The 12,836-nt window shown below is 44.7% G+C and overlaps 1 protein-coding gene across 3 annotated transcripts in view; it reads right to left on the bottom strand.

Moving 5' to 3' along the window:
• LOC124878198 (centrosomal protein of 120 kDa) overlaps positions 1 to 12,836 on the bottom strand; it is a 23,845-nt gene extending 11,009 nt beyond the window's left edge. The window contains exons 1-16 of one of the 3 annotated variants that reach the window (XR_007040679.1): positions 12,583 to 12,836; positions 11,458 to 11,614; positions 11,093 to 11,207; positions 10,865 to 11,009; positions 10,287 to 10,435; positions 9,240 to 9,437; positions 8,956 to 9,174; positions 6,776 to 6,986; positions 6,510 to 6,699; positions 6,191 to 6,340; positions 4,735 to 4,917; positions 4,565 to 4,661; positions 4,100 to 4,288; positions 1,481 to 1,570; positions 1,316 to 1,408; positions 14 to 175 (exon numbers count right to left, since the gene is read on the bottom strand). Coding sequence is in view for 2 of the 3 variants with exons in the window: in XM_047382040.1 (XP_047237996.1) it covers positions 14 to 175; positions 1,316 to 1,408; positions 1,481 to 1,570; positions 4,100 to 4,288; positions 4,565 to 4,661; positions 4,735 to 4,917; positions 6,191 to 6,340; positions 6,510 to 6,699; positions 6,776 to 6,986; positions 8,956 to 9,174; positions 9,240 to 9,437; positions 10,287 to 10,435; positions 10,865 to 11,009; positions 11,093 to 11,207; positions 11,458 to 11,614; positions 12,583 to 12,631 (2,397 nt within the window). In the remaining variant the exon portion in view is untranslated. The remainder of the gene's footprint in view (positions 1 to 13; positions 176 to 1,315; positions 1,409 to 1,480; positions 1,571 to 4,099; positions 4,289 to 4,564; positions 4,662 to 4,734; positions 4,918 to 6,190; positions 6,341 to 6,509; positions 6,700 to 6,775; positions 6,987 to 8,955; positions 9,175 to 9,239; positions 9,438 to 10,286; positions 10,436 to 10,864; positions 11,010 to 11,092; positions 11,208 to 11,457; positions 11,615 to 12,582) is intronic. The other 2 variants (XM_047382040.1, XM_047382042.1) reach the window with 2 other exon arrangements.

Below are 12,836 nucleotides of genomic sequence, written 5' to 3'. Positions count from 1 at the left end.
CCTCGGTCTCTACCTGCTGCAGCAGTCTGCCTCGTTCTTCCTCCATCAGCCTGACTTTCTCTCTCTCCAGCGCCACCCGGTGGTCACACTCCCTCTGCAGCCTCCTGCTGTCCTCCTGCAGCTCCTTCTGGGTGAGGTTGTGCTCTGCCTTCAGCTCCCTCTGCAGCCGCTGAGTCTGCAGGAAAAACACATTAAAACACACCAGCCTCTCTTATTTGTTAAGTAATGGTTACAAACAGGGCTGATATTAGAAAATATGTGATTAATAGAAACATGACGGGCAGTAAATAAACAGCTAGGAAGTGTTGAGTGTTTCTGCTTTGGCTTCATCCCAGATAATCATTCATCCAACTACTGGGAAAATAAAATCTAACTCTAGATTTTCTTCTCAAGGTTTTATTGAAAAAGTTGCTTCTGTCTGGCGTGAAACAACTTAGCTGTAGCTTCTTATTATCTAGACGTTTCTTTACCTTCTGAAACTTTTTATTTAGTGTCTCTAGAGCCTGAACGTCTGCGACTCAATCAGCCAACGTTTAATGCAATAAACTGTTGATGTAATGTCATTATTTAATATTTGGTTTTCTACTGTCTGAAAGCAGAAAGTCAGAATTAACAGAAATAAAGGCTTGAAAACAGTCTGTTTAAATAATCTATATAATGTGTTTCAGTGATTGAGTTACTGGAACATTTAAACGTTTGGATAAATTCTCATTTATTGAATGGGTCGGTACCATGACAGTTATTGGTTTATATATCAGTTTATTTTATTATTTCAGATTTTCTAACATTTTCACCTTTAAATCATGAATATTCTTTATATAGTTGCTGTTAAAACTTGTTTCTGCTACTTTTTAACAGAAAATCTGTGGGAAACAGCAAAAAACGAGCATTAACGTTTTGGCCCTGTTTATATGTCAGCTTGCAGCTTATTCCGACCACTAGACGGCGCTGTAGTGCCAGGATTGGACTGAAGCAGCCCAGTTGGGCCTGCTGATTATCCTGTTTAACTGCAGATGGAGCAGGAAGAAAACGACTGAGCTGGATTTCCAGGAAGGTCGAGGAAGTTTTTAAACCACCAAACACAAAAACAATGAAACTTTCTGGATTAATGAGGACAGTAAAGCAGCAAAGCTCTGGATTTTCTTTGTGTTTCTCTGCCATTTTACTCACAACATCTACTGAACACTAAAGATCACAGCAAAGCCTCAAAACTTAACAACTAAAAATGTACCTTTTCTTAATAACAGTTTTAAGCTGTTTATCAGGATTCTTCAGGCATGTAAAAACAGTCAAAATGATTCAGAGCAAACCTGACCTGCAGCTCAGCTTCAGCCAGCTGCTTCTCCCTCTTCTCCAGATCTGACAACGTCTTCTGAAGCTTCTCCTCCAGAAGGTTGAACTCCAGCTCCTGCAGAAGATGATCAGCACATTCAGTATTTATTGTGATGGACTTGATCCGTCTCCATGCTGAACTCTTCACCTTCTTCTTGACCAGAGCTTCCCTCTCTCCGTCCCTCTTCTTCCACTCCTCTGCCAACGCCTGCATGTGTCTCAGCTCCTTCTGCCTCAGCTGAAACAAACAACCAGCGCCTGTTTAACCATAATGCTGCAGAACAGCAAAAACTCTTCATCAGGTCAGTCCTGGATGACCTCCACTACACCAACAGAAACACAAAAACCACTAATTAATCGTTCATTTCTTCTGGTCTTGCATCATTTTGTAGATCTGTTAAAAGAAAACGTTTTAAAGCAGCTGTTTTAGTCGACCGTTTTGATCAAAAAGAGACAGACTAAGACCTCTTCACACGAGACTACGGCCACAAGGAAAACCAGCCAGAACATGGAGGGTCTCTGCAGGCTCTTGGAGAGGTCTTCTGGGGTAGATCAACAATGCAGCACCTTGTTGCGTATGATGGAGCGCACGCACAAAATGTTGTAGTCAGAGAGCCGAGGTTCTTTATGTGGTGCCAACATATTAGGGTGCTGCATGGCGGAGCTAGCAGCAGCTCATCCATGAGGTGAGGTCCACGTACCTGTGTGGGCTGGGCATTCTGGCCTCAGGTCAAGCCTTGTGGAATAACGTGGAATAAGACTCAGCTTTGGGAAAGCGTGTCCAAACTCCACACGGCTGGTTAAACATTCTTCCAGTTAATGTAGCTGTTGCCCCGTTAATGAGACGTCCTGGCATCTATTCATCAATGACGAAGGAGGATAATTAAAAAATAATAAAAATAGTTGCTGCTGCTTATAGCATTTAAATCATCATCTTACAGCAGTTGGAGCGAAGCTTCTAAACAACTGCCGTATTTTCCGCACTATAAGGCGCACCGGATTATAAGGCGCATAGAATAGAAGCTACTGCAGTCAAACGTTTGACTGGGGTTGCGTTATGCATCCACTAGATGGAGCTGTGCTAAAGAGAATGTCAACAAAACAGTCAGTCAAACTTTATTAATACACTACAAATCAGCGTTCTGACAACTCCATTCACTCTCATGGTAAGGTCTCCTCTACATAGAATTATATTGAATAGAGCCAACCACACGTTAGGAATGCATTGGAGTCTATGAAGTTGAAGTTGAAATCAAACGTTAGTTAAAACGTGAAAGGGAACTTTTCCCTGATTCAGTAAACACGTAAAAGAAACAGTTTGATGCACTAAATCAAACGTTAGTACTGTTAACCTTTCCTGTTTCTGTCCCCTGACCGTAGTCTGATGACACAGGGGAGACGCTTTCTCCAGGGCCGAAGTTACTAGTTTCCTCGGGGTTAACTCCCTCACTCATACGTTGCTGAGTTGAACATGAAGAAACAGCATCAAAACACTGAGTTGTTGACGAGATTCGGGGTTCTTTTTAATGACTTTGCAGCACGTAAAAACACAGGGCTTACAGACTCATACACCGCTGCTCCGGTCGCCGTCTCTACCCACCCCACACACACAATAATACCAACGTCACTCCTTCACTCTTGATTCTCAGGTACGGCAGCACACAGCGCCACCTCTGTCCGGAGGAGTAATGTCAACATCTTCCATACACACACACGAAACATACACCCCACACACTGAGTTTCTAATCACATATAGTTCAGGCAATTCCTGCAACAGTACATTCAAACGTTATACACACACAAGTGGTGTTGGACTAGGAGTAAGCACAGTACAGGTGTTTACCGCTATTACTTCGGCGACGCCCCTGACTACGGTAGCCGTAATGCTGCAAGCGGTGCGGTTTTGTAGTTTACCAGTCGTACTGAAACATTTTGACAGAGCGCCGTGTACAACCAGTATGGATCAACCAATTAACCAATTGATCCATATATAAGGCGCTCCGGATTACAAGGCGCACTGTCATTTTTTGAGAAAATTAATGGTTTTTAAGTGCGCCTTATAGTGCAGAAAATACGGTACTTTGAGGTTTCAGAGTTCTGGTGATCAGTGAACAGAGGAAAACCTACGGTTGGTTCCCTCTGACTGCTCTCTCCTACATATGTGCAGGGTGCCATGCCCTGGGTAAACGTACTGTGGAGGGTGGCACATTCAGCCATGTGTGGCATCCTTTCATGCTACTGATAAGCTGAGCAAGGTCCTGATGGTGTTTTCTCCTCTACCACAAAGCTGAAGCTGCTGGTGGAGGCACAGAAACCTCTCATACTGATAGTGTAATTCTGTAGATTGTGAAGACGTCCCAGTGCAGATGTACCGTCTTCACACTGGTTTTCCATGTCTGCTGCAATGAAGCCACATTTCTCCTGGAGATCATGAGATGTTTTATCTGGTATGAAGTTCCAAGTTGTTTTCTGTTCAATGTTCTCATCAAACACTCAGAAGTCCTTTATGCTACTATTCAGACTAGTAATAACAGCCTTGTAGGATCTGCATTGAAGGAAACCAGTAACTGTATCACTGAGTTGGAATCTGACCAACAATGTAGGGCTGAGTTTGGCTTGTATGTTCCTCCTGGTCTATTTTATGAGAACCTGTAGGAACCTACATGTCTCTGCATCAGGACCTGGTGGTAAAAACGCTTCATAAAGGAACCTTCTCCAGACAGAAACGTGATTTTAGTCCCACTTGTGTGGCGAGTCTTGTTTCTACCTGATCATCGAACAGATCCTCCTGCTCCTCCTTCCACATTTCCAGCTCCAGGGCCGTTCGATATTCCAGGGTGTCTCTGGTAGTGATGGGGGCTGTTAGGGCTGCGGGCCCCTGAGGGACCGTGGGCTGAAGGGAAGGTTTCTGTGTCGTTGGGTGAGAAGACGAGAGAGGGACGGCTGGACGTTCATTCTTGAGACACGATGCAAAAAAAAAGGGAAATATCTCGGATTAAAACTCATTTTGTCTGGATAAACTTGGAGCATTTTAAGATTTTAGAGAAAACTTTTATAAAAATCACAACATTAAAAATAAAAACAATCCAGTTTGTTATTTTTTATGAAACTATTTCTGAGGTTCTTATTCTGACGTTTTGTTGTGGAATTAAAGTGTTTCACGTTCATACTGGTGGGTTAAAATAGTACCACGCTGACCCACACAACCAGCTTCTCACACACCTGTACCCACCTGCAAGGAGTCCGACACCAGGACCTCTTTGGCTTTAATGAAGCCGAGGTCCTCCAGCGTCGCCACGTAGCTCAGTTCAGCCACTCTCTCTGTGGGACTGAAGGACGGAGATGTAGATGTTAAGCAGATGATCGATCATCAGGTGAACAGTCAGTCAGAGCCATTCCTACCGCTGTGGGTGGAGCACAGGGATCCGGTCCTGGTGGCTCTGTCTCCAGCTGGGCTCTAATGCTGATCCAGTCAATCTGGTCTTCTCAGAGCTGAGCAGGTGATGCAGCTGGATGGAGGCTAATCCCATCAGCTGGTCTCTGCTGTTGGAGCCTCGATCCCACAGCTCCACAACCAGAGGAACTCTACCACAAAACCGTGAAAACATTAGAGCTGCAAAACATCTCAGATCCACCAAGAGCTTCCTGGACAGCAGAAGGTTTTAGCTCATTATTGAAGGACCACAGAGTCAGGCTCTTTACTCCGAATACATTTTAGGACACTTGTTGTTTAATGTTGAATAAAACGTAGAAAGTAAAGAGGTGTTGAGGTTTAAAGAAACTAAACCGCTTCCCAGTCAGGAGAAGTCTGCATCAGACTGCAGGAGGCGGCCCAAAAATCTGCTGGTGTGAGGAGGTGAAGACTGGAGTCTGCAAGTGTTTGAGGGGAACCGACCCGGCCTCAGTCTCTGTGAAACCGGTTTGAATTTTTTAAACCCAATCTGGTGGCAGTCGGGTCCTTCAGGAACAAATTAAAGCTGATTTAACAAGAACTAATTGGGCTCAGATTAGGGATGGGCATCGAGGACCAAGAATCGACTGGAACCGGGACTTAACTTTTGATTCTCCAGAATTGTTCAAACGTTTATTTTTCAATTCCTCCTTTCGATATGTACCCCGCCAACCAGAAAAAGAAGCCACTTAATACCAACGATGAAGAATCTGATGGACATCTGAGCGCAACAATGGATGGTGTGCAGCGGCGTCCAAAAATGTGGCTACACTTTATTAAAATGAACGACGGGTCGGCTCAACGCAACACTAACAAATCGACTTTATCATGCAAAGGAGGTGCTCAACAAATATGGCAAACATCTCCAGATTCATGGTATTCTCAACAATTCCATACTGTACCTGCTGCTAATCTGGACTTGGTTGTGAAACTTGTTCATTTTGTTATTTTGATATTCTGCGCCAGGTGAGCCCATCAGTGGGAGGTCAGTGACATGTTAAAGCATTTAGGCTTTCAAAAATAAAGCTCTCTGAAACTGTACTGCAAAGAGAAAAGGAATTACATTTATATTCAAGTTCCTTGGTTTGATATTTATGTACTGGTTGAAAATAGCCCTGTGAGAAATTTACAGTAAAGTTCATATAAAATAAAAATAAAATTCATTGTGAAGTTTAGACCATTTAAGAACTCCAGCAGTAAACTAGCTCATTTAGACCGTTTTGACGCTGCCTTTTAAAAGAATCTGAATCGATAGGAACTGGAATCTGAATCATGGAAATTCAAACGATTCCCAACCCGAGTTCAGAAACAGGTTGACCGGTTTCTGCTCCAAACATCTAACCACTGCCTGACTCTGTAAGAAAAGGGACTGAATCATGTCGTCACGTTAGCCGGGAAGTTTCCTACCTGAGGAAGGTGTCCTGCAGCTGATGAGGCAGCGCGGCGAAGTCAAAGGCGCAGTAGGACTGGGGCAGAGATGCCTCCATGTTCCTCTGCAGCTCCACAGGAGGGTTGGTCATGATGGGACCTGAACTGCCAAAGAACTGGTACGAGTACCTGCAGAACCAACACATACTGGTTATAAACTGGGAGGAGGACCTCTGCTCTGTGTTCGGTAGAACAAGTTTCAGTAGAACTAAATTAAAGGGGAACCATCAGGTTTAATGTGTAGAATGTTCTGGATCTGACTGAGTGTTCCGGTTTAGAGCAGATAAGGATTTTTCACCTGAGCGTAGCAGCGATGGGATGAGGTAAGCTGAGCTTTCCCAGGCTGCGGAGGTCCAGAGAGAAGCAGTAGTGATGGGCGGAGGAGGGAATGGACACTTTGGGAGCAGAGATGCTGATTGATGATGCTCCACCTTCTGCTGCAGATTCAGATTGACCCGGCAGAGGTCCAGGATCTTCAACATCTGCTGCTGAATCCATATAAACACACCGTCAGCTGTAACGCACTGAACTGATAAAATGTTGGTCTGATGATGCTGACGTCACCTGCTGCCTGCTTCTTGTGGAGCTCAAGCTCCTCCAGAAGACTCTCTGCTTCGCTCTCTGTACGAGAGGAAGGAGAAGGAAGAGGAGGAGAAGAATCAGGAGGTTTCTGGACTGGAGATGAGCTTTGAGCTCTCCGTTCAGCTGAAGGAGCAACAGCAGGTGGGACATGGAGAGATGGACCTCTGATGGGATCTTTCTTCCCCAGAGATGGCTGAAAAGATACAAGATGTTTGCAACTTTTATTTTTCCCTTCGATGCTGATGAAGGATTTCCTTTAACTTTGTTACTCCTCTCCTCTCAATTATTTTAGCCCAACGTGATTTTATTATCTTTCAGTCACTTGAGGCTGGATGTTAATCCTTCCAGGACCCCATAACGATCATTTTCATTATTATGACCCAGGGGTACTTTCTTCTTACTCTATACTTTCTCTGTACTACAGGCCAAAGAGAAATAAAAACATAACTAGATGTGGCACATTGCTCTTTTTATGAGGCTGATGACAGTTTATATTTAAATACTACAGTATTAAAGTATAATAGGTTTACATTTTAATGTCACGGAAGAACCACAGACCGACAGTGCCTTCAACACTTCTTGCTGTGCACTGCTAGTCAGCTGGCTGAAAGAAGGCTACATTTTATCATACTGTGAGGATCTCATACTGGCCCATTACTAAAGCTCTGTCATGGACCTTTAATCACCAGGATCCAACTCACTAAACCCAGTTAACCAGTTTTAAAAGCAGCTGATGTGGTTTATTTCAGTCTTTGCTGCCCTCATGTGGCTGTCGAGCCGCTCTTTCCAGCCCAAACAGGATCAATTAAGTTGGTAATTCATTTAATTTGCTGATCATAATATCGGTCACGTCTCTGGATGTTGTTGGACCGTCGTGGCTGACGCCTCAACATTGCATGGCGGTTGGGGATAGTGCCTCTGGACTTCATAAGGAGCAGTGTGGTGTTTGTCCCGGCTGTGGATCACTGGACCAGCTCCCTCCAAAGGTTGCTCGAGGGTTTATAGCAGTTTGTGCAACCGGTCCTGTTCATAATTTTAATGGACAGGATTTCTAGGCTAATGTTTGCAGATGACGTGGTCCTGCTGAGCCCCTCTAGCCAAGACCTACAGCATGCACTGAGGCGGATCGCAGCTGAGTGTGAAGCGGCTGGGATGAAGATCAGCCCCTCCAAGTCCGAGACGGATCGGTGCTGCTGCCGCAGTAATGAGGATGCTGTGGCGGTCCGTTGTGTTGAAAAGAAAGCTGAGCTAGAAAGCGAAGCTCTTGATTTACTAGCCTGTCTACATTCCTACCCTCACCTAAAGTAAGAGATCCTGGATACAAGCAGCTGAAATGAGGAAGGTGGGTGAAGGGAACAGCCATCCAGGAGGAGCTCTGAGTAGAGCCGCTGCTCCTCCACATCAAGACGAGTCAGCTGAGGTGGCTCGGTGGCAAGTTTCTCGACTGGCCTGGGAACGCTCCCCCCGGAGGAGGTGTCTGGGGAGAGGGACGTCTGGGCGTCTCTACTGACTCTGCTGCCCCCGCGATCCGGTCCCGGATAAGCGGAAGACGACGAGTACGAGAATATCAATGTTAACATATCCTGAGGTCTTTATTTTGTTTTATTTATTTTTGTTTTACAAATTTATTAAAAAACAAAACAAATTGCAATAACCGCAGTCAAGAAAATGGCTGCAGGCCAATTCCTGAGATGTTCTAGTCAGGACCACCTGACCCAACAGATAAGAGCAGGACATTCAGGGACGGAAGCAAATAGAGACCATTGCTGTAATCATATCATCATCGACTGCATGTTACTACTCTAATACATCTGACAAGCTGGTAACACCTTAAAACAGACTCAGCTCAGCTGGAGGCAGAGTGGGTGGAGGCCACAGGTGGAGGACTGAACTCAGCGTTCGTACAAACAGAAGAACATTCAGATAGTCACACTGGAAAATGTTTCTCCTCTCATCTCCTCATCCAGGGACAGAGTTGAAACTGGTTGTATTTTAATGCAGCAACAACATTCACATTAAGTTGCAGCTGTGGTCTCAAGATCAGCCAAGACTGATATTTTTATCAAATAAAGCCAGAAACCATGAATATTACCTGAGTCTCATACAGGAGATATCTTTGATTAGAACATTTTCCTGAATAGTGCTGATATTGTGTCATCTACCTGAGGTGCAAGCTCCTCCCTCCTCAGCGTAACGGCCACTCCCACTGTTGGCTGCAGGTCTGCAGGAAGAGCCGGCAGCTTGATGCGTTTGGGAGGCTGCAGAATGAACGCTCCGTCAACAGTCGCAGCCTTGTCCTGCAGATCAACAGGAGCAGCAGCCAGGGCAGAGAGGGAAACGTCGGTACTGCCCAGAGCATGATTCCCACAGCACAGATGGATCTGAGGAGGGACAGGAACATCAGGACCAGACCATAATGAAGCTTCAGTCAGATGCTTTGACTCACCTGTAAGCTGGGCTGCTGTGACAGAAAGGCCTGAAGGACCTGTTCGCTGCTGCGGATGCGCACAGAGGCGCGCTCCGGCTCAAAGTCTGGACTCAGCAAGTTGTGGAAAGGTTCGCTGGTGATGTCATTCCCCAGTAAGGAGTAGTAGAAGAAGAAACCAGAGTCATCTGCTGACAGTTTCTTTGTGCTGGGAATCAGCTGCAACAAGTAATGACAAAAACCTCTGATCACCCTAACAGCTCTTAGATCATTTATTTGAAACATTTTTCTTTTTATTCTGTTTTCTAAAAACTTGCAGAACCACCATCAGCAGCAGTAACCCTCAGTCCTCCTCCTGTCTGCCTTCATCTCCTACATCACTCTGGAGAGTTTTGGTCCACTTTTGTTTCCAGCATTGCTTCACTTCATTGACATGTGTTTGTACTCAGCTCTCTTAAAGTCCCACCACAACATTTCACTCAGGATGGACTTTGACTAGGACATTCCAACTCTTTGAATCTCTTCTTTTCCAGCCATTGTGTTGTACATCTGCTGCTGTGTTTGGATTCATGGTTCTGTTGATGACCCAGTTGGGACCGAGGTTGAGCTGTTGCTCAGACTAGAATACTTTGGTATACAGAGGAGGTCATGATCCACTCGGTGACTGCAGGGTTCCCAGGTCCTCAGGCTGCAGACAAGCCCACATCATCATTCCTCCACCACCGTGCTTAACAGTTGGTATGAGGAATTTCTGCTGATATGGTGTGTCTTGTTTTCTCTAATCATGGTTCAGATTATTGATAACCCCTCATACGTTTGTTCAAGAGGACATTGTTCCACATGTCTTGTTCATTTACAAAGACCTTAGCAAACCTGGGCTGTGCAGCCATATTTTTTGTAGACAGAAGATGCCTTCTCCTTCAATCGTTCCACTCAAGCCATCCTTGTGTTTTTCTAATTGTGCTCACATGAACTTCAACCTTTCAACCTAGAGTTGATCAAGATCTACTTTCTTTTCCTGATTAAATAAAATGACAGGTCAGTGTAAAAGTTGACAGATTTAATTACCTGCTCTAGTTTGGTAGCGAAGGCCACGGTGACGGAGAGGACGAACATGTCGGTGCAACGGTCTGCAGGACCCACCTGATGGTACCCCTGATCTTGGATCAGTTGGGCCTCCAGCTTGTCAGGGAGCAGATCGGTTACTGAAGCAGAACCTGCAGCCGAAAAAAAAAAAAGTGCCACAACGAAAAAAAAAAAAAAGGGGGTGTTTAATTTTTTTATTCAAAAACAACCGAGTTTAAATTCTGATCAAATAACAGCCAAAGGAATCAACTCTGACTACAGCAGATGAACCTGCTTCCTGCAAGCAAATTAGAAAATACTGAACAAAACACGAAGATCAGGTCGAAAAGGTAAGAAAATATTTGAAAAACAGCAGCCAGACACCTTTCAGCCACACAGGGACCGACATGCTGCAGTTCTCCAAATTACTGGAATTTCCTAAAACTGAATGAATGTATCTGTGTGAAGTTGAGAAGCCAACTGTTCATCCTCAGCCTGTAGGAAAAGCTGTTTTAAGGAGCAGCAGCAGCCTCAGTGGTCAACATAGAAATAAACAGCAGCAGGGTGAAGACACAGCTGACCTTGTCGAGGCAGGGCCTTCTTAGCTTTGAATTTTTCAGGAGAAGGTTCGGCGGCCTTGGAGTCGATTTCCAGGATCGTGGCGACGAGGAGAGCTGGTTTCTGTTTGGTGTATCTACTGCTGAGCAGCTGATACCAGCGAGGCTCCTGAATCACATCACATGTTTATCACTATGGTGTTTAAATAGACCAACACTCACCTGATCCTTCAGCAGTCAGGCGGAGTTCACCTGTCGGACCTCCTGAACGGATCGGAGGTCCAGAACGATGTACCCGACGTTCTCCTTCTTCTTGCTGATGGAGTCCAGAGTGAAACACTGAAGTTTGATGGGAGTCCGCTGCAGCCTGAGAGAACAGAGACGTCAGCTTGGAAAAATATTTAAATGAAACAGAAATCAACCAATCAATCCATGTTGATTTTTTCCAGCTTTCCAGAACTTCTACTGATGGAGTTATAACCACCATGAATGTTTAAGGTTAGCATCAATATCAACCCCCGATGGCAATATTAGCCTGTTATTTCTCCTAATTTAATGGAATTGTAAGCAATGCATTTATTAGTGAATCTAATGACAGAAGATGAGTCCAGCTCCACCTGTGTTGGTGCAGCGTCTTGCGGTCCAGCTCCCAGGCCAGCTCGGTGCTGAACTGTGGCTGCTCTCTGTGCTCCACTGGATCAGTTTCCAAATGTTCGCCATCAAAGCTCGCCTGGACCACCAGACTGAGGCGGGGGCTCTTTGGAAAGTGCCGTCCTAAATAAGGACAATTTGTTAAGAGTTGAAAAGTATTGAGTCATCTTTATAATTTTCTTCCAAACATCCAGATGTTCCAGTTCCTGATTCTCCGGGCTTTCTGGAGGCCTTCCTCAGCTTTTCTTTATACTTTGGCTGCTTTTTCACTCATCTCTGGTACATTCAAAGTAGCAGCAAAAAGTCATAATATCAATAAAAGAACCAGTAATCTGTCTCTGGTAACTAACAACCTAAAGCAGCTATTAAAATGAGATCTCTGTCGCCAGCCGGCAGAAACACAATTTAGTCACATTTCTTTAGTTAAATCTTTGAACGCCATTAAAGATAAAACAGGTAATTCCCAAAGAGCTGTTAGTTGAAACCCTGGCAGATAGAAGGATGGTGCATCTCTCAGGAACTGATCCGGTTTAACCCTGATACATCACCTTGGCATCATAAGGTTGTTTAATGGATGCTCTGTCGAATTAAATGACTTGTTTTGACATAAAACGCTACTGAATATTTTTGCAAACACCTGCTTTACCTGACTGTATAACATATCCACAGCTTAACTCATCCTAATAGAAATGTATATCCCTGCGCAGGGACAAAATCAGGATTTAATGAATTAATGAAGGCAGCGTGCAGCTGTGAAGTGCTTCTAAATGGATTGCATTCATTCACCTGAGCCGGGCCAGAAACCTGAGAACTCTTCCACACATCAGTACAGGCGCGGTAGAGACTTTATTTAGGCCTGAAAATGTTAAAAAGCTGCAACCAGCAAGGAGCGGCTGTACCTGTTGAACCCACCTCCCCTAATTAACTGCGTTTAACCGAACCAGGTGCAGCAATCAGCCTGAAGTTGCGAACCTCCCACCAAGGACTCTAGAACCAACTTAATCTGCCAGAAACCGAGTTAAAACAAAGACAAACTAAAAATACCTTGAACTGTGACCCGGTCACTGTTTATCCCATTAAAACCAGCTCACCTTCCAGAATGGACACAACGATGAGGAGTTGGTCAGACTTCGCAGTCATGTTGACATCGGGTCTCCTTCAAAGAAGGATAAAACTTCACGCCAGCGTGAGAAACTCCGTTTTTCACCATGTAGGTTTCATTTAGCGCCACAGCGTGTAGTTTAAACTGCAACAGTTGCTGTTTAATTAAAGCGGAGCGTCAGCAACCGTTACAACATCAAACAGCCGCTTTGTTGTCAAGCTTTGGCGCCACCCATTCTGTTTT

Source organism: Girardinichthys multiradiatus, chromosome 12 (genome assembly GCF_021462225.1).
Source record: "Girardinichthys multiradiatus isolate DD_20200921_A chromosome 12, DD_fGirMul_XY1, whole genome shotgun sequence".
Taxonomy (NCBI): Eukaryota; Metazoa; Chordata; class Actinopteri; order Cyprinodontiformes; family Goodeidae; genus Girardinichthys; species Girardinichthys multiradiatus.
This window is presented reverse-complemented; position numbering and strand designations above follow the sequence as displayed.